Source organism: Oreochromis niloticus, linkage group LG13 (genome assembly GCF_001858045.2).
Source record: "Oreochromis niloticus isolate F11D_XX linkage group LG13, O_niloticus_UMD_NMBU, whole genome shotgun sequence".
NCBI lineage: Eukaryota > Metazoa > Chordata > Actinopteri > Cichliformes > Cichlidae > Oreochromis > Oreochromis niloticus.
The window spans coordinates 22,102,205-22,121,625 of NC_031978.2; the positions used below are offsets into that span (position 1 = coordinate 22,102,205).

A 19,421-nucleotide genomic window follows, 5' to 3' on the forward strand; every position below is an offset into this window, starting at 1 on the left:
GTTTGTACATTTAAATGTATGCAAACTGTTCCTACGTGTTCTGGCTCACTGTGTTTGTAAAGCAACGCTGTCTTCTGGATGACCTACAGCGACGGAGAGTCGACACCTGTCACTCAGAGGGAGTGCTGCTCCAATGGAAAACACGCCACTTGTCACACCAACTGTTGTCATGTTTACCCTTTCTGATCTCACAGGAAGCTCCCAGGGCCTGCTGCTTGGACTGATACAGACCATATATATATATATATATATATATATATATATATATATTTCTTCCGCTGTGTGTAATGTCTCTACATGCTTTCTCTGTTCTCTGTTTTATCGACACTGAAAGATCACACACAAACACACTGAATACTCCTGATCCTTCTCCATTTCTCTCTCTCTTCCACTCGGTTAGAGGTTGGTTTGTCTCAAAAGCTGGTCCTTTAATTCAGTTCACCCTGTCGTTTATAAGACAGCTGCCAGTCCTCAGCGAGCAAAATTTGTTTATTGAGCGTTCCACATCAGGAAGCATTATACTGAATGTGCTCACTGCATAAGTTATTAATGGCACACCTGCTTTGTGGTTACCCCTGAGACTAGAGGTGGCTAATGCATTAATTTTCCCTCCTCCCACACACCTGCCGACCCACCTACAGAATGCAGTGTTTTGGTCAAAGATGCGATCATATACAGGGAGAAATTATCGTCTGCAGCTCAGTAAAAGATGAAAAATCACATCGTCTTTGTGTTTGTTGGGGTGCGTAGTTTACGAATGGGGCGCCGTGCTGTGTTGAAGATGCAGTGCAAGTGGGCTTGCAGGCTGTCAGACCATTCAGAAATATCAAGCTGAGACCTGGATTGACTTTTACCCTCAAGCAGGTCATCCTGAATTCAGTTTTCCCTGAAACTCAAATCATTTATTGTACCCACAAAAGCGACAGTAACCTCAGAGCTACCACATCACATACTGCGGTGCAAAGGACACAACGGTCCTGATTCATTTTTAATGCATCTCTTGTCACACTCCTCCCCTCTTTCACTCTTTCTGCACTGTCAGTCAGGCTCTACATGTCACTGACCTTTCTTTTCTTTCTTTCTTTTTTTCAATCAGTTCATCAACACGTTCCAGTAAACCACGTTATTTTGAAACTCACCTTTGCATTCAGATGTGAGGTCACTTGAGGACAGGCGTCACTCAGTAAACACATAAACAGCAGAATGAGAGCAAATTCTTCCTGTTGCTGCCTGAGCTTTTCATCTTCACAGGCAAATCAAACCCTAGATTCATAAATTTGTGTCTTTATTGTGGCAGTCATGGAGGGAAAAGAGTGAAAGAGCAGAAAATACATGGATGACAAATTACGTATTTTTGGTATCCTAATGTGTGTACAGGCGGATTGCAGAATTATGAATTATGTCTCATTTCAATCAGTTGCTTCAGCAGTCGTCTGTTTGCTTTTGTTATGACACTGGATGTCAAGAGATTTGATCAGTCTCATTAGCACAGATGTGTTCATTGTCACATCCATAAGTATTTGGAGCATGCCCCCCTTTTTTGTATTTTCTCTGTCACTGACACAAGATAGGGTGAAGTGACTTTTAGTTTCATAATGAGCTTTTCTTCCACTTTTTTTTTCACCTTTTGACATCTTGATTGCTGATCTCTCATTTTTTTTATAGTCGTGTGCACATGCAAAACTGTGAAAATGAAATTACTGTCCAGATAATCATGTTATATACGGTCTGTTATTTGTAAAAGTAACAAAACACTAAATAATGAAGGTAATGCATTAAAGCTTCTGTCATTTGATGATTGATATAGGGCGTCGATATAAGAATGCATTGCTGCAAGCTGTTTGGTTTTATCAAAGAAATTAGGCTCTAAACATGTTTCTATGCCAAGGTTTTAAGTATATCACTTTTCAGCTGTGTTTAGAAAATGTTTCCTTAGTATTTGCATGAAATGAATAAGATTTGGCCTTCTGCATGCATTCCTTCAGCTGTGCTTGGTTGTACGGGTCTCATGCTTAGTTTTCTTAAAGCTAGTTTATAGTTGGTCAGAGTAGCTATGGGCTATTCCTTAGCCCTAGTGCACTACAGAGATTAGCCCTGACCAGACCTTTAACTCTGTTTGTGCACCCTTCTTTGCTACCAGTGACGCTCAGACAGCAGCTCTGTCAGCCCTGTGTTTCTGCCTCACCTATCAGGCTAGTTGGATTGTCATCTCTAGCTGACACACAAAGACATGTATGTAGACATGTCCAGGCTCAAGCCAGAAGTCTGAAAAGCAGCCACACTCACATGTATACAGACAGATATGAAGTTGGTACTGATTAAGAGATAGGTTTTAATTTACTTGATTGCTGCAGCAATCAAGTTTACAGTCATTTAAGTGCTTTGGGAAAAATCTACCAGTGTTAAATACTGATTTAAATGTAGTTGGTGTTTTATAGGCATAATGTCCTCCCTGTTGAGCTATCAAAACTAATGAATTACTAACTGATTAGACACAGAGACTAAGTCTGTCTAAGGAATCAAGTAACCTAGTAGCTGCATTTTGTAGATAAGACTTTCTGTCTTTTATGTGATGTTGTACTCTGTATGTGTTTTTGTACTGTTCACTGGCTTTTTGCTGGAGAATCCAGTATTGTGTGTCTCAAGTCGGAAGCCGAGGCTTGCACTAGTGACAGAAAGATAGAGGATAAAGTGTAAGTCCAGGCATGATCCTTACAACAGAGCCACAGGATGGGGAGTATGAAACATGGAGCACAGGTTGATATTCACAGTGCCATACCTCTTCTTCTTCTTCTTAACAGAGTGCACATTGTTACACCACAGTACGATGGCACAATGTGTGCGTGAGCGAATAGAAAAAAAAACCAAGAGAGAATGCTTTAATGTCAGCTCATTGGCACTGAAATCTGTAGCTTTAGAGGGGATCCTGAAAGACTAAAAAACTTCCATCGTGTGGCCTTTTTATAACCCTGGAAAAAAAGTTGAAATTTCTTGTAAAATGTAAAGGAAAACAGCCTATTTTGAATTTTTGTTCAGCAACACATTTCTTATAAAGTGGGGTGTTTGTCACTGTGTTGCATCAACTCTTCTTTATAAAAACACACTGTAAGCATTTGGGAGCCGAGGGAATTACTGCATCACTGTAAAAGGAAAAAATGTTTTGCTTAATGTGGGATTTCGTAAGTTTGGGTCATTTGAAGTATGAGATGATGGTCCTCTCCTCTTTACCCTGTTATACGTGGCTCCATGATTTCTGTATAGGATTCAAATTTGGATTGGCTGTCGTCCATCGTACGTAGACTTGAATCCTGGCTGTATAGTTATATTTTTTGTGTGTTGTGTAGGAGAGTTGTAGATAAAGCTTGAAACTACAGTGGCATGCCTTTTTTTTTTTTTTTTTTTTTTTTTTGCTCATGTCCATTCATTACTGACTCTCTGAATTGGACTTCATGTATAATTCTCTGAATCCTTTAATGATTTAATGAAGTGTATGTGAAAAATGCCTAAATTAGTCACAATATTACAATAAAAAAACAACATTTTTCTTCATTAGTCTGTTACAGACTTATGAATCCCCCACCACCGCAGGGAGGCTCTTTTTATACCAAATCATCTTCCTGATTTGTTTCCAAGTAGTTTCATCAGATTTGTAGACGATAGCAGCAAATCGAAATAAAAATATGAAAAAACAAACTGTAGAATTTCTTAGTTGAATATGTCATCTTTATACTGTTTTATATTAAATAGGGTAAAAAAAAATAGTTTGCCAATTTAGCATTCTCCTTTTGATTAATTTTAAATAGCGTCTCAGTTTTTGGGAAGCTGGATTGTACTTGGATTTGTTTTACTCCAGTGTCATTTCGGCTTTTCTGTGAGGATGCTGTTATCCTTGACTCAGACGAGTGAAAAATGTGATACTACCCCTAATGTGCTTGGTGCCTGTGCTCTGATCTTTATAATGAGGCCCAGTGTTTTTATGCTTCTTTGTGTGTCCTTGTAGCTGTCCCATTGTGCCTACTGGCATACACACTCGTGTAGAAGTGTTTGTCTTTTCTGTTTTTTAGACTGGCATTACAGCTGCTTCTCACCTTGGACCCAGAGGACTTGTTCCATGTGTTATTGTACCCAACTTAGGGGACAGTACCAACCTCTTTCACTCTCACACCTCTCACCCTTATCACATCTCTTTATCTTGTTTTGGTCTTTCTTCTTTTTCTTTTACTCTCTTGCATTTATACACACAGTTACACCAGAAAAGCTTGCAAAGCACCTGGAATTAAAACATTACCCTTTGCTGTCTTTCTTCTTCTGTCACTTCCTGTAAAGCAGTATGATTAAAAAATAATTTTCTCTCCCTCTGATTGCCCCTTTCTCCCCCATTCCCTTCTCCTTGGAGCATGAATATATCTAAAACTGAGGATAGACATGAACTGGCGATAGAGATAAACTTTATGCCCTCATACTAATTGTCTTTTGTTTGTATGCAATGAGAAGGGAGTCGGTTAAAGGGGTAATGATTTGATATGGAGGGGGTGCCACCAAATGTTTATATTCATACATGTTTCGGTTCATGTAGTTAGTATATGTCTGTGACCCTTGCAAGTGATAACAGAAGAGTAGCTGTCATTTGTAGTGTACTCAGCCTGCGTTCCTTGTGATTATACTGCAACATGAGTTTGATTCACTTCAGTTTAGATATGCTCTGTGTATACAAAATGTGATAATATGTAGCACAGCAAATCATAGTCCTAGCTTGATTATTCATTGTACACTAATTGTAGTTGCACACCGTGAAGATTGCAAAGCATAATTGAATCCTTAACTTTGAGTGGCATCGCCCAATTATCTTGTTTTGAGCAAGATTGTTTCAATGTGTGTGTGTGTGTGTGTGTGTGCAGCTATATGAATGCAAATCTGTGTCTTTGCCATTAAAGCCCTGCTAAAAACAAAACAAAAAACAAAAAACAGCAGAGGCCATGATTTTGTTTTTCTAACAGTTGTTTTTCCTCCCTCCTCATACTCCTCTGAAATGGACCCCTTTACAGACGGAGGTAACTCCACATGGGCTCAGCGTTGCCGAGCTCCCTCCTCCACCCCTTCGCCCTTCTCTAGGCATGCTCTGTCTGTCTGTTTGGTGGAGAGCCCTACTAGTGGGACGCTGTCTTTCAAGTCTGTCACTGAGTGTGTAGTGTGCATGTGATTAAATCGCACTTTCATGCAGTGCTGTGGATATACACATGGAAAACATGTAGTTAACTGTGTGTTTGTGTGTGTGAGAGAGAGAGTTTAATTCGCCCTGTTTTTAATGATTAATGCTCTGGGTTATATTACAGATATGTTTAACATATGGTGTGTGTGTTTGTGCTGCAGTCTCTCGTGATGTTTTCCCTCTCTTTGTGTCAGTTTCTCACTGTGAGTACGGTCTCTGGTGGACAATGTTTTATACTCAAGCTGACCACTAACCATCATCATCCTCACCTGTTTGGCTTCATGTGTATGCAGCACTTGCATGACTGTTCATGCGATAACCCAGCTATACAAAGTGAACTTTTTATTGTGTGTGTGTGTGTGTGTGTGTGTGTGTGTGTGTGTGTGTGTGTGTGTGTGTGTGTGTGTGAAAGACCAGAATGTGTTTAAATTTTTGTGTTTGAGCAAGTGTCTAATTGAGGCTCGGTCTTACACACACATACACACACATACTTGCTTGCACACGCACAACTGCACAGCTATAGAAGCTGTAAGGCTAGTGCTGAATCATGTGGAAGGTTTTTTAATATAGCTTTTACCTTTTTGTGTGTGTGTGTGTGTGTGTCCTGACCTGGATGAGCAGAAGATTGCCCAGGAGAGGGAGAAGTTTGCAGATGAGGGCAGCATATTTTACACACTGGGTGAATGTGGCCTTATCTCCTTCTCTGACTACATCTTTCTCACCACTGTGCTGTCAAGTAAGTACATTGTTGAAATGTGCAAGCTTTCCTAGAATTGAAGTGGTTCACATGACCTGTCTCATTAGGTATAACATCTTTTAAATCTTCTGCATAGTTCACAAATCAAACCTCATGAGAGTCTCTTTTGTGTCTTCTCTGCTCTCTACCTGTCAGTTAGGACAGAAAGTGAAAGAAGGGATGTCTTTTAATATGACATTATTAGGTAGGACAGGACATGTATAAGACGTTGGTTTTAAATGTTAATGTGAGCGGACCAAGTCTGCTTACTCTGAGATGAGTTGTTCCACATAATCAGTCTTACCTTGATCTAGTATTGGTGGTTCATACAGGAAATAAATCACACATTAATCCCTCCACTCCCAACAGGCCATAGTGTTTGGTAATAAAATGAAAACGAAGCTCAACTCGTTCCTCTCCAAAGCCTAGTAAACTTTTATCCCCAGCTCTGCTAGACCTTTTATTATAATCCATTCATAGGGAGAAAACCTTAAGGGAAGTTTTCAAGGACAAGCCTTTTTTTTTTTTTTTAAAGCAGATGAAGCAGGATGCATTATGGTTGGTTTCAATCTGTTTAACACAGCCACAAAAAACAGTAAAGAAGATGTATTTTGGCTACCAGATTCAGATTTACACCTCATAGTGCCTTTTTAATAAAGATTAATCTTCCATAAAAGGCACTGAAGAATATTTGAAGCAATAAATATTTATAGTAGTTAACTGTACAATAACAATGTGAAGCCATGAAAAGAATTTAAAATTAAGGAGAGATTGTATAATATTTTATATTGCATATTATTGTTTTGGTGTATGAACTACATGGATCGGTCAAAATATTATGACCACTCACAGATGAACGCATAAATTTTGATTGTCACATCTCGTAACAGTGATTTTTATTTATTTGTTTTTTTCCTGTGCTGGTGGATGGACAGACAGAAGCCAGTTTGATAAAGAGCGTGTCTAAAACTAGCAGTCTTGTGGGGTCAGCAGTGGTGAATCCCTGCTCGTGCTGCTCTGCGGCAGGTCAAACAATTAATGAGGGATGGGGTTTGAAACACATCATCCGACTAACAGGGTTGCTAATAGGGCCTGGCACAAGCTACCACCAGGCAGAGTTCGTTTTAAGTCCATGCCTCGATGGCTTTAAGCTGTCTCGTCAGCACTCACAGGACCAACAGCATACTAAGTGAGGGTGGTCGTAACATTTTGTATATAGATCTTATATACATAGTCTCACGAAATATTACAGTTTAGTTCAGGTTCCAAAAGTAGACTGTAAAGTTTAAGTTACTAATTTCTTAAAGTGAAGGGAAATAACAGAGTGTATGTTTTCTGAAAGCTCATACAGAGTGTGCAGTGGTTTTTTAGCAGCTTCGGTGTTGGTGGAAGGCGAGGCCAATTTTTGCTGTGTAGTTAGATGGTTGATTTCCCTGTGTGAGAACTTTGCGCCACCTTGAGTGAGGAGAAGGCTGAAGATATTGTACAATTATGTGTTTTGTGTAATATTTGTAATGTACTGTGTGTAATTGAGAGTATTTCAGGTGGTTTTGTGTGTTGCTCTTGTGTCCAGCTCCCCAGAGAAACTTTGAGATCGCTTTCAAGATGTTTGATCTGAACGGTGATGGAGAGGTGGACCTGGAGGAGTTTGAACAGGTTAGACTGACATCAGCAGGATGTCCTACTTGCAGCAGATGCACGCAAACCTGCGCAAAATCAACATATTAACCGTGACACAAGCTTGGAAGAGCTAGCCCACATATTTATATTGAGATTTAATAACCAGAGTAGCTTCTGATTGTTTTACAGTGACACACACTGACTAGCAATAAAGGTAGGCTCCCACACTGCTGTCCACCAGTGTGACCCTTTCTCAAAGGGAACGATACATGCTGTGCTCAGCAGTCTGTGCTAACATCAGTGTATGCAGCACAGTTTGTCTTATACAGTCATACTGTAGTATATATGTTGTAGTGAATATATTGTAGTTAATAGCTACCTCTAAAACTTAGTCTGCACGGACACCCTGGTTGACACTGGGCTCTCTGTATGTGTAGGTCCAGAGCATCATTCGTTCCCAGACCAGCATGGGTATGCGACACCGCGATCGCTCTACCACAGGCAATACCCTGAAGACAGGCGGCTGCAGCTCTGCTCTCACCACATACTTCTTTGGAGGGGATCTGAAGGGCAAACTCACCATTGGCAGTTTCCTGGAGTTTCAAAGGAAACTGCAGCACGACGTGCTCAAACTAGAGGTAACGAAAATGGAAAAATTAATGAGGAGATGATTCAACTTCAATTTTCCATCTACTGGTTTACTGCAGTATGTGTACAGTTACAGTCCATTTGAATTTAAATGCATATTAAGTGTCTGTACTTATTAGGAGCTGCAGAGGAAAATGAATTGCTTTTTCACAGAGAGAAAAAGAATCTCACTGTCTGTATTATATGTAGTCCCAGAGTCCAATTAAATCAAAAAAATGTTTCTATCAGTGGCGAAGGAAGAAGCTAGTGACAGGTGGTTTTACACATAAATTAAAAACAAAAACGATGAGGAAGTCAGTAGCAACAGCTGATCAGTGCTGCTGAGCATATGGTTGAGCTGGTGTTTACCATGCCTAGTGCCTAAATGATGCTCCAAACCATAATGAGTGGCATTATCAGAGGCTCAGAGAACAGGACTCAGATCTGAGCATCTGCAAGAAAAGGAAGCACTATGTGTCAGGTCTTAATGATACCTCAGTACTCGTTCGGGGAAAACATAACACAACAGATAAGTTTGAATTTATTTTAACATTCAGCAACTTCATGTGAAAGCAGATTAAATAACTGCAGGCAACATGAAATGAGGGGTTCCTGAGTTTTAACTCTTGAATTTAAGAAAAGCGATTGAAGCGGCTAGCATTTCATAGCGTTTTCCACAGTGTCTCGAGACTTTTTGATGTTGCTCATATCTTCAGTGTGAAGGTGCTCTCATCTGTGTAGAGAACGGTGCACCAGTGGCGGACAAGCCCGTTCTGGTGCTGCCAGGTAAACCCAACAGCGCTGGCCTATGAGCACAGTGACCAGTTTGTAGCTACATTGTAGGTCTCTGGCAGTGGTCATGTTGGTCCTCCTTTCACAAAGAAGCAGATACTGGTCCCGCTGCTAAGGTTGATCCCCTTATACGGCCCTGTCCAGCACTCCGCATGTCACAGCCTATCTCCCAGTATCTCCTCCACACAATTTAAATTGTGCTAGGAGAAACACCAAACCTTTCAGACACTGATCATATTGTTCTGCCATCCTGGAGGCGCTGGACTACATGTGCAACCTGAAATGGCTGCAGGTACCATCTTTTGCTACAAGTAGTGACAAGGACAATAGCAAATGGAAAGACTAGAAAAAACAAATCAGTCAGGAAGGATTTTCATGCTGAGGAAACCAATCTTACTATAATATGTAGTCCCAAGTTACCCTTATATTTCTGACCTCTTGTTATAACCGATTAAACATGATCTCCTCGCTTTTGCTCCCATTTTTGGTGGTGTAGGTGCAAATGATCAGTCATGACATTCTCATAATAAATAAGATACTGCAAATAATTATTTCTGCATTTGTGCGATTGAAGTGAATTGAAAATGTGTATGCAATGACACTGTTTTAAAGATTTGGCCTAAATAATTTTGGAGTGAATGAGTCTAAACATGATGACCTAACTAGTGATACCCTGTCACCTGTCACACACACACACACACACACACACACACACACACACACACACACACACAATTCTGTAAAGATGAGATGAAAAATACTCAAAGGATAAATTCAATTGGTTTATTATTTAGATAAGTTGAAAAAAAAGTTAAACAAGCAAATAATGAAAAAAGGTAAACAAGTAAATAAAGAAACAAGGTAAAATGAAGTAATAGTGAAAAAAGTTAAACAAGTAAATGAAGAAAAATGTAAAATGAAGTAAGAACAAAAAGTTAAACAAGTAAATAAAGAAACAAGGTAAAATGAAGTAATAATGAAAAAAGTTAAACAAGTAAATGAAGAAAAATGTAAAATGAAGTAAGAACAAAAAGTTAAACAAGTAAATAAAGAAAAAAAAAAGGTAGAGGAGAGAAAACCCCAACAATCCCCTCTGAGCAAGCACTTGGCGACAGTGGGGAGGAAAAACTGCCTTTAAACGGGCAGAAACCTCCGGCAGAACCAGGCTCAGGAGGGGACAGTCAACTGCCGGGACTGGTTGGGGGGAAGGACAGAGGTGGAGCAAGACGAGGCTACATCAGGTGAGGAAGCAGTAGCGTCTCTCCTCCGGAACAAGCGGAACCATTTTGTCTTCTTTTTCATGCACTTTTCCACGAGCGCTTTTTTCTCCAGGATGAGATTTCTCAACTCATCGATTGTTTCTGTGTTTTGCTTTTCAAGTTTCTTACATCTTTGTTCCACCTCTTCTAATGTTGCTTGTTGTTCTTCAAGCTTGTCTTTGAGTTGTTTGGATGTTGCCTCCTGTATCAGCTTGTCCTTGTGCATGTCTGCATTTCTCTGTTGGACTTCTTTGTGCTTGTCTTCTAACTGCTCGTTTCTTTTCTGGATTTCTTGGAGCGTGAGCTGCAGGTCTTCATGTATTTTGTCTTGTTGTTGTTTTTGTGCCTGCATTTGAGTGTTTTCACGCTTCAAGTTATTGAATTCCACCAAAATCCCCTTAACAAGCTCGGAGTTGTTTCTCGCATTTTGCTCGATCCTTTTCTGCATCTGTGAGCAGCGTTTCTCCAGTTTGTCCTTTTCTTCTTCCACTTTAGTTACTTTGTCCTCCAGCTGATTACAAAACTCTTGCAGTTTTAGATTTTTAGATTCAAAGTCCTGGACAATACGTTTTCCTTCTTCCAGTCTTTCCTGCTGTTGCTCTTTCTGTTGAAGAAGGTCTTTATTTTGGCGCAGTGTTTCATCCAGGCTTTCTTTCAGCATTCGGTATTTTTCCTGCATGCTCTCCAGTTCGTGCTGCATGTCTCTTTGCTTTTTGTCCTGCTCTTCCTTCTGTTGGAGGATTTTTCTCTTTTCTTCCACAACTTCACGGAGCTGTCTTTGGAGCAGCTGATCCATTTGGTCGATGTATTGGAGATCCCTTTGTGTCTTATCAGTCATCGTTTTCTTGTCTTGGAGCTGGTTGGTCATTTCTTTTAGTTCCGCGCTCTTTTGCTTATTTTCTTTAATGAGGTGCACAATTTGCTCTCGGGCCTGAGCAAACTTGATTCCCCAGCCCTCATTAATAATTTTTATGTCCGGCTGGCGCTGTTGTCTTTCTTCCAGCTCTTTATTTTGGGCTTCCATTCGTCTACACTTGTCCTCCAGTTGAAGTTTCTCTTCTTCAATTTGTTGCATTTTTTTCTGGAGAAGGTAGTTTTCCTTCCTACTCTCCTCTAATGCCCTTTGGAAGGATGAGACGCCATTTGGGGAAATTGGCCAGCCACGCCAGGAAGGAGAGGCGGCGTAATCTTTTTGAATTGGTTGGTTTTTTCTTGGAAACATGTTGGAGTTTCTATATGATGACTTTGAAAAGCTTTCCAAATGTTTCTGTGGTGAACGTTTCATAGGCTGCAAACACAGATGCTGCTGAAACGAACTAGAACTTGCTGTGTCTCACCCCTATTTAAGGAAAAACATCAAAGGACTTAAGATTCTTAAGATCTCCCTATGACATCATCACTCCTTAAGCCAATGAGATTGTAGCAAGACATTTTGGAATGGGGTATTTTTTTTTAAACTGTTTTCAAACTTAACTTAAAATTTCAGTGTTTCCTAGTTGTGGACTATTGGTTAGTCCAGTCGATTAAGAAATTAATTGTCACAAACATCCCTAATATTATATAACAGACAACAGAAAACAAGACCCTTTTTTTTTTCTACACAATAGAGCTATAATAAAAGTTTTTTTTTAATTATCCTACTTTTTATAAAAGAGAACATTTATTAAAGAATATGTATTTAATTAAAAATCTCTGTTCATCTAAAGCAGGGGTCAGCAACCTTTAAGACCCAAAGAGCCATAATTGGCCTACCTGGGGTTGAAAGTCTCAATAAACCGGCGAAACGCTGTGCAGGAAGAGATCATGTCCCTGCAGATGAAGCACTCGGAGCACGACGCTCACCACGACATGGAGCCCCTGCGACCCCACAACATCCTGCGGCCCCAGCGATGAAAAAATAACAAAATATAATTTTATTTGTATATTGCAAAATCACAATAATCTTCCAATTTAGAACTACAAGTTAAAAAAAAAAGAACTAACATAAATAAAATACACTTCAGCTAAATACTAATTTATTTTCCCAAACCACGCGGAGCCGCACGATAAGGACTAAAGAGCCGCATGCGACTCCGGAGCCGCAGGTTGCCGACCCCTGATCTAAAGGGTTTAACAAAAAGGGGGAGCTTCCTGCTCGAAAATGAAATGTCCTCATTTTATGGGCTTGGGTGCTTAACTAGTTAAAAAGAACAAAAAAACAAACAAACATCTGTCCCCTATTTTTTTTTGTGTCACACAGGAAAGAAGCATCAATATCTGATGAGAAGACATTAATTTGTTGGTGTTTGTGGTGTTTGGTGCAGTTTTCCTGTTTTCTGGGTTGTTGTTTATTTCAAGTGGAGATGAAGATCTCTAACAAGTTTATTTGTTCACATTTGCACATCTTAATTTTTAAGAGGAATGTGTTTTTTGAGTTTGTACACTATATGCATATAAGGCAACCGTTTCCTTTTTCAGTATTTTTGTGTGGTGCATTTTTCTCTTTTAACAAAAAGGGGACAAAAGACATTTAAGTCGACCTAAGATGATTTGTTTAAATGTTTACATAGTCTTACTGAGGTGATGCAAAGTGAAACATGCTTTCTTTTTTTGGTAATGTGCTGGAAAAGCTTGAAAATGGACCTTGAATGTGCTTAAAAAGTGCTTGAATTTGACCCTGAAAAATGCGTATGAACCCTGCTAACAATTAAATCAAAAAATGTTTCTGTGAGGGGGGAAGGAAAGAGGTAGTGACAGGTGGTTTTACACACAAAGTACAAAAATGATGAGGAGGATGGTTTCACAGGTGGTGTTGTTCTGTGCTTCTCCAACGCATCTTTTGTTACTTTCCTTTATATCAAAGCAGATGAAATGGTTTCACAATGGTTTATGCTTCCTAAATGAACAGACTGATATCCCTGAGGTTTAACTGACTTTATGCTATATTGTAATCATCAGGTTACATTACAGGGTTACCTAGGAAACTGGAGCCTGGAATGTCTGCTACGGACCAACCGTCAGCTTCAAAGTGATGCATGACGACTCTTTATAGATGTAACTCTTATGCTAACAAACTTGCAGGTCAAAGAATACGTGCCATTCTCATTATTATAACGCGGAGGGGGCTTAGTCACATCCTGCCTGCCAGAAATGCAACATTTCTAGAGGTTAACAAGTTAAGAGAGAAATGTCGAACATCCTCAGTCATAAAACAAGTGTGTTGACCTGACACAGCAGAGGCATGCTGTTGTTGCAGTGAAACATTGCAAAAATGCACATGCACATTTAATGTCACCAATGCCAGCTCCAGGCGTGACTCAGCTTGAAGTCTGACATCAGTATTTACTGTTTCCCATCTCCCTGTGCGCTCCCTTACTAAAAATGTTGTTTCCTCCACATAGCACTTGATCCATTTTTCTCTCTTTTTCCCTCCCTAGTTTGAGAGGAACGATCCTGTGGACGGCAGAATCACTGAGAGGCAGTTCGGGGGTATGCTGCTGGCCTACAGCGGCGTCCAGTCTCGTAAACTCAAGCAGATGCAGAAGGGGTTGAAGAAAATGTTTAAGGATGCACAGGTAGATAAATATGTCCTTTCATCCATCCTTAAATGTAGCTTTGAAAGTCTTAGCCACTCAGAGGTAAGATACAGCGCTTGATGAGGTGTTCTGAGTGTTTTAATTAATTAGCCTACATGGAGGATGTATGACAGACGGTGCGTGCGTAAGGGAAAAGCAGACTGTGCAGGGGCATTGAGAGTCTTTGTGAGAGACTGGATGAGAGGTAATACATCACTGGGAGTGGGCAGCACATGCAGTGTCTGATCTTATCCACCTTACCAACATTCAGTCTCTCCAGCCACCTCTAGCTCTACTTTGGCATGACCTCAGTATTGGTGCAGTTAGCTCTCTTCATTCCTCTCTGGTCGTCTCTGTCAAAATTGCACTGTGTTTATTTTAGACATTATCCTCCTCCATTGAGTAGTCTTTAAAAGAAGAAAAAAAACAAGACTATTGCTTTACAGCCACATTGCTTTAAGCATTAAAATTCTCCACAGACATTCATGGTAATGTAAAAATCATAATTTCTAAATTTAGTACATGCTTATATCTCCTTCCTATTTCGAGTTCTTTGCATGAACCCCGTTTTTATGCTGGATCGGTTTCACAGTAATGAGCCCCATCAGTCAACTGACTGAAGTTACACCCGTGCATATCGTATTCCCAGGGGTGTTGCAGCGAAATATGTCCCATTTCAATTTTTTTGAATGTAACGATTTGGACTGTCACAGAGCTGTTTGTTATACATTAAAGCACCACAGATGTCAGACTTAGCTACGATAAGGCATGTCTGATGGTTAAATACAGCGATTAGGAGAGAAAAGGAACAGAAAGCAGGGAAGTGACTGTTTCTCCAAGTCATGAGGGAAAAGATGAAGCTGGATGCTGCCAGAGTTGTCTCCCTAAGGAATTAAACTGCAGCAAGCATCGCTCCCTGTCTGTCTTCCCTTCTTTTACTGTTTACCCTGTCTTCCTCGATCCTGCTGTCAGTCTGTCAGTATTGGCAGAACCTGTAATGTAAATGACTCAAGTATTATTTACAGCCCAAGACCAGCTGTTCACTTTTCTTTGCAAATGAGCTCATCAGCAGTGCAGCAGCTGTGTGACTGTGTGTCTGTTTATATGTGTATATGCGCATGTTTGCTTTAGGCTGTCCGTCCCCTTGTTGGTCTGTGGCATAATGTTTAACCATGTGTGTCAAAAGCTTATGCAGACTTCCTCTTGTCATTTGTGTCACACTCCTAAGGTCCTCCAAATATGGTATTCTGCAGTGGCAGCTCTTGTCTTAACAATAGTTGGCTGTTTTTTCGCAGGTTTGGAATGCTCTAATAGCCCAAATACAAATGCAGGAAGGATTTGTGACTAATTTGTCAATTTTTCTTTGTCGCACAGGGCATCACATTTGAGGAGGTGGAGAACTTCTTTACTTTCTTGAAGAACGTAAATGACGTGGACACAGCTCTGAGTTTCTACCATATGGCTGGAGCCTCCATAGATAAAGGTACACCCACAGTCACCCTTTACTTTGACATTCTCTCCCATCCCTAATTATCCCCCTTTAGACTTAACTGTTCTCCGTTTCATCGTCTGCCTCTCATGGCTGTTAACACTCTGACAGCCAGATCTGCTTCCCACATCTTTTTTTTCCTGGCTTTTCTCCCAAACCAGGCTCAGCTATTTGTCATCTTTTTGTCAGTCCATCCATTTATCCACCACTTCTTCCCCTGGGCCTGCAGAATTGTGCAAATTTAAACACAAAAACTGCTTATGCACACATGACAGATCGCTTTGTGCTCCTACTACAGGCTGCTGATGTCCCCTAAAACATGCCAGCATTATCACTGGGCAAGTGAATGGATGATTAGGGTTGAGTTAACCCACCATTAAATGGTTGCTTTCTCAATAAGTCCGTTACTGCAGGGTGGTGTGCAACAACAGTTGAACTGGACGATAACCTCTGGGACAAACAGGCCTGGGGAGGCTCTGCAGCCATCACTGGCTTGGATGAGCAAAGAGAAAAGAGCTTACGGTAGAACAGTAAACACTGAACCGGTTGGTGGGGCCAGTCACTCATGAAGAAACCTGCAGCTCCAAAGATACCTGCACAAAGGTGCTTGGAGAAAGAGGGAAGAGCATAAACTACATAAGATGTGATAGGAATAATGATGTGGCCCAAAATCACAGGGATATAGAGTGTGAAAGAGAAAAGATTAGATGGGCTCAGTGTGTCAGGGAGCACACTGGTCCTGTGGCACCTCTGTGAACTTCTGGTTCTAGGGGCACCCGATCTAGACTGAACTATAATCTATATGAAAAAGGAAAGTTGGGGTCGTTTTTAAAAGTAGAGAGGGTGTCTACTTTCTGAATCCAAGCTGGGAACCTGATAGCTGAAGGCTCTGGGATTCACAAATTAGAGTGCGGTTTAAAAGCCAAGTGCTATTTTTGGATAATATTGTAATCTGAGGTGTTTGAGATACAATGGGGGTGGGGGTGGGGTGGGGGGGATCATTCAGGGTTCTGTGTGTTAGTATTTTAAAATGTATTATGGGTAAACTATGATCTTTCCCTCAGTACTTGCTACAAATACTAAAGTACTTCCTGAGACCTTGCAGCCTCAGTCACTTACCAGGTAACAATTAAGTCTGTAGAGAGCTTAAGCATTAGGGTGGAGACTGTTATTGGGTTATTAGCACTGTAATCCCTAAGATCATAGTTCTGGCAGAAATGGAGGCGCAAACAGACATAAAACGTTGGTAAACATTTTTGAAGAGGAGCCAAACTCCAGTTACTAAATGGCCTTTTTTTCATTATACCACAAACACCTGCAGTGTAATACATGCTGCACACAGCACAGTAGTAGTTCTTCACACAACAGCAGGACACTTTGAAAAGTTGGTTAACTCACCCACATAAAAAGCATCACAAATGGGGTATAGTTAGGAAAAAACCCAAAAGATCTCACGTATTAAGACTTTAAAAATCGCCCACAGAGTTCACTGTGGTTATGTCGTTCTCAGTGCTGAAGAATTTATTTTCAGTGCTTACTGGTGAAAACTAATTAGAAAAGTTTAAATTCAGTCATTAAATTACCCGTACTGTCTTTATGTGGCTCAGCACTTTCATTACTACTGAATTCATTTGTCAGAAGCTGACAATGAAAATCTTTTTAATGTGAGAACAAAAGCAGCAGATGAGACCTGTGGCAGTTGTTTGAGGAGTCGGTGTTTCCTTCATTTGTTGCAGTGATTCAGTCCATCAATAGACCTCCATATGTTTTCTGTCTGTGCATCCATTTGTTCTGATTCATTTATGAAGCAGCTGCTGTGTTAAGGGAGCGAAGGGTCTACCCCGAGGTGCTTGTTTCAGGCGTTTGGTTTCAGTGGCATTTCTGCACACTAACAAACCGCGTATGTGTGTCAGTGTGTTTGTGACTTTGCATAAAGCGGCTTTGGGAGGATGCTGTGGGTTCACAGCGAGCTGGCAGGCACATGTCTGCGAACTCTCTGCATCCTGCTGCCGTCCATGAACTGAAACCGTCTTTCTCCTCTTCGAGCCCGAAGCAGCTCGTGTCTCAGCTGAGCTTTTTAATGTCTTTGTTACTCTCTTTTCCTTTGCTTTCATCTTGCACTCAAGTCCAATGATTTCACACCCTTTCAGAAGACTTTCTCATGTGTGGGTGTGCGATCTGGATCTGCACAATGGCTTTATCGAATATATAAAAGAAGGCCAGTAATGAGGTTCTCGATGGCGTGCTGGCTCATCTTTTTCTCTCACCATTTGCAGGGAAATTTTTGTCAGATTTTATTTGTTCACCCCCACTCGTCTTTCATACCTGCCCTCCTCCATTTGTGACTATTGCTAAATCCTGATTAAACTGACGGTGCGTGTTTGTGCTCCTTGTTTTGTTTTTTTCCTCATCCTCTGTCTTCTTACATCCTCCATATTTTCCTCAGTCCAGTTCCATTCCCAGCTGGATTTCCTGTAGCGGTCCGCTCTTTCTTCTCCTCTCAGCCACTTCTTTCTCTCATGTGTCCATCCGATAGCCTCCCCAGCGAATTGAAACCCTTTCTGTTGATCTAGAGCAGTCTGATTTGCACACACTGTTCTCCACTTGCACCGCTGATGTGCTGACATGTGTGAGTCTGTGCCTGTGTTGCTCTCACAGTGACTCTTTCTATCTGTGTATCTTTCCTCCCTCTGTCTCTCAGTCACCATGAAGCAGGTGGCACGCACCGTAGCAAAAGTGGAGCTGTCGGATCACGTGTGCGACGTGGTGTTCGCGCTCTTTGATTGTGATGGTAAGTAGCTGACAGTCTCATCATATCTCTCTGCTCTAAATATTTATGGAACGCAAATAAAGCCTCCGGAGGTGGAAATCATCAATAAATGGAAGTCAGCTCCTTTGTCTTACTTACTCTTCCTTTATTATTTCATCATCCCGCTCCCCTGTCCATCACCCCTCTCCCCCTTCTCTCCTTCTCTGTCTGTCTTCCTTAGGGAATGGGGAGCTTAGTAATAAGGAGTTCATAGCCATCATGAAGCAGCGGCTCATGCGTGGGCTGGAGAAACCCAAAGACATGGGCTTCACTCGGCTTGTGCGTGCCATGTGGAAGTGTGCCCAGGATACCGCCTGGGATTTTGCTACACCAAAGACATAATGTCACAGGAGACCAGTTGCAATTGAGAGCGGAAGACAGCAGGTGTATAGGGCAACATCACCAATATCATCAAAGGCAGTCTTGCTTGGACGCGTTTTAAGAACTTTAATAGACAATTAAGACTGCAGCTGTAAGGGGGGGTCATCATCAATCATTAACGCATGTTGCTGTAGTTCCAGCTATCAGTATTGTGGCTGAAGCATCCTGACGCAGTGCACTGTGTCCTGAAAGGCTTCTCTAGCGTGCCTGCCTGAGGCATCATGGGTATTTGTATGTTTGAAAATATACAAAGTTTGTATGTTTGATTTTATTTTTTTTCATATTTTATAAAGGAATGCAGAACTGTGCAACTGTTTGTCAAATGCTAAAAACACCACTTTGCTATTCTGTATTTAATGCATTTTACAGCAAAAGGGCAAGACTAAAAGATGAATCAATCTAGTTTGACCTTCAGCTGTATAAAGGCTGCAGTATATCTGTTCTACGCTGTTAACAGAGCCTGGATATTTCTTTGGTGGGACAAAGCAGAAGTCCTCTTCACTCAGTCTGCATCTTTATTCCTATAATGTTGTCCCATAAAAGATTAAGTATGCTCGTCTTACCCTGTGTTCTTAGCATTATTATTCCCCACGGAAACACTTTATATACGACAGATGTTAAAAGAAGAACTCTATTAAAGATGCTACAATAATGTAATGGTGATGAAGCTTTTTATTTCTTAATAACAGAGTTCTGCTTGACTTGTAAGTTGTTGTCCTGCCACGTTCCCATTTTCCCTTATTGAAAGCACAGTGGGGGGGATTAGCACGACTATTTGTTGGGGCACCTGGGAAGTCATTTGTCAAGTGTAATGACTTTTCAGGCAAAAACGCATGGCTGATTGTAACCCCTGGCTTTGACTTAATTCCAGACGCAGAAAATTATTGTGTGTGTGTCTATGCGCAAGAGTAGTCAGCATTTTTGTCTAATTGAAATGGACAGGGT

General features: G+C 40.8%; 2 protein-coding genes across 5 annotated transcripts in view; one reads left to right on the plus strand and one right to left on the minus strand.

Moving 5' to 3' along the window:
- micu1 (mitochondrial calcium uptake 1) overlaps nt 1–19,133 on the plus strand; it is a 50,545-nt gene extending 31,412 nt beyond the window's left edge. For 2 of the 4 annotated variants that reach the window (XM_003441010.4, XM_005473988.3), the window contains 8 exons: nt 5,046–5,051; nt 5,831–5,945; nt 7,519–7,601; nt 8,003–8,203; nt 13,660–13,797; nt 15,172–15,280; nt 17,988–18,077; nt 18,277–19,133. In XM_003441010.4, the coding sequence (XP_003441058.2) occupies nt 5,046–5,051; nt 5,831–5,945; nt 7,519–7,601; nt 8,003–8,203; nt 13,660–13,797; nt 15,172–15,280; nt 17,988–18,077; nt 18,277–18,437 (903 nt within the window). In that variant the 3' untranslated portion in view covers nt 18,438–19,133. The remainder of the gene's footprint in view (nt 1–5,045; nt 5,052–5,830; nt 5,946–7,518; nt 7,602–8,002; nt 8,204–13,659; nt 13,798–15,171; nt 15,281–17,987; nt 18,078–18,276) is intronic. The other 2 variants (XM_025897263.1, XM_005473989.3) reach the window with 1 other exon arrangement.
- LOC109204734 (interaptin-like) lies at nt 10,064–12,232 on the minus strand. The gene has a single exon (XM_019366324.2). It carries the CDS (start codon nt 11,526–11,528, stop codon nt 10,152–10,154), a length of 1,377 nt encoding a protein of 458 aa, XP_019221869.1. The 5' UTR covers nt 11,529–12,232; the 3' UTR covers nt 10,064–10,151.
- Nucleotides 19,134–19,421: the final 288 nt, after the last annotated feature.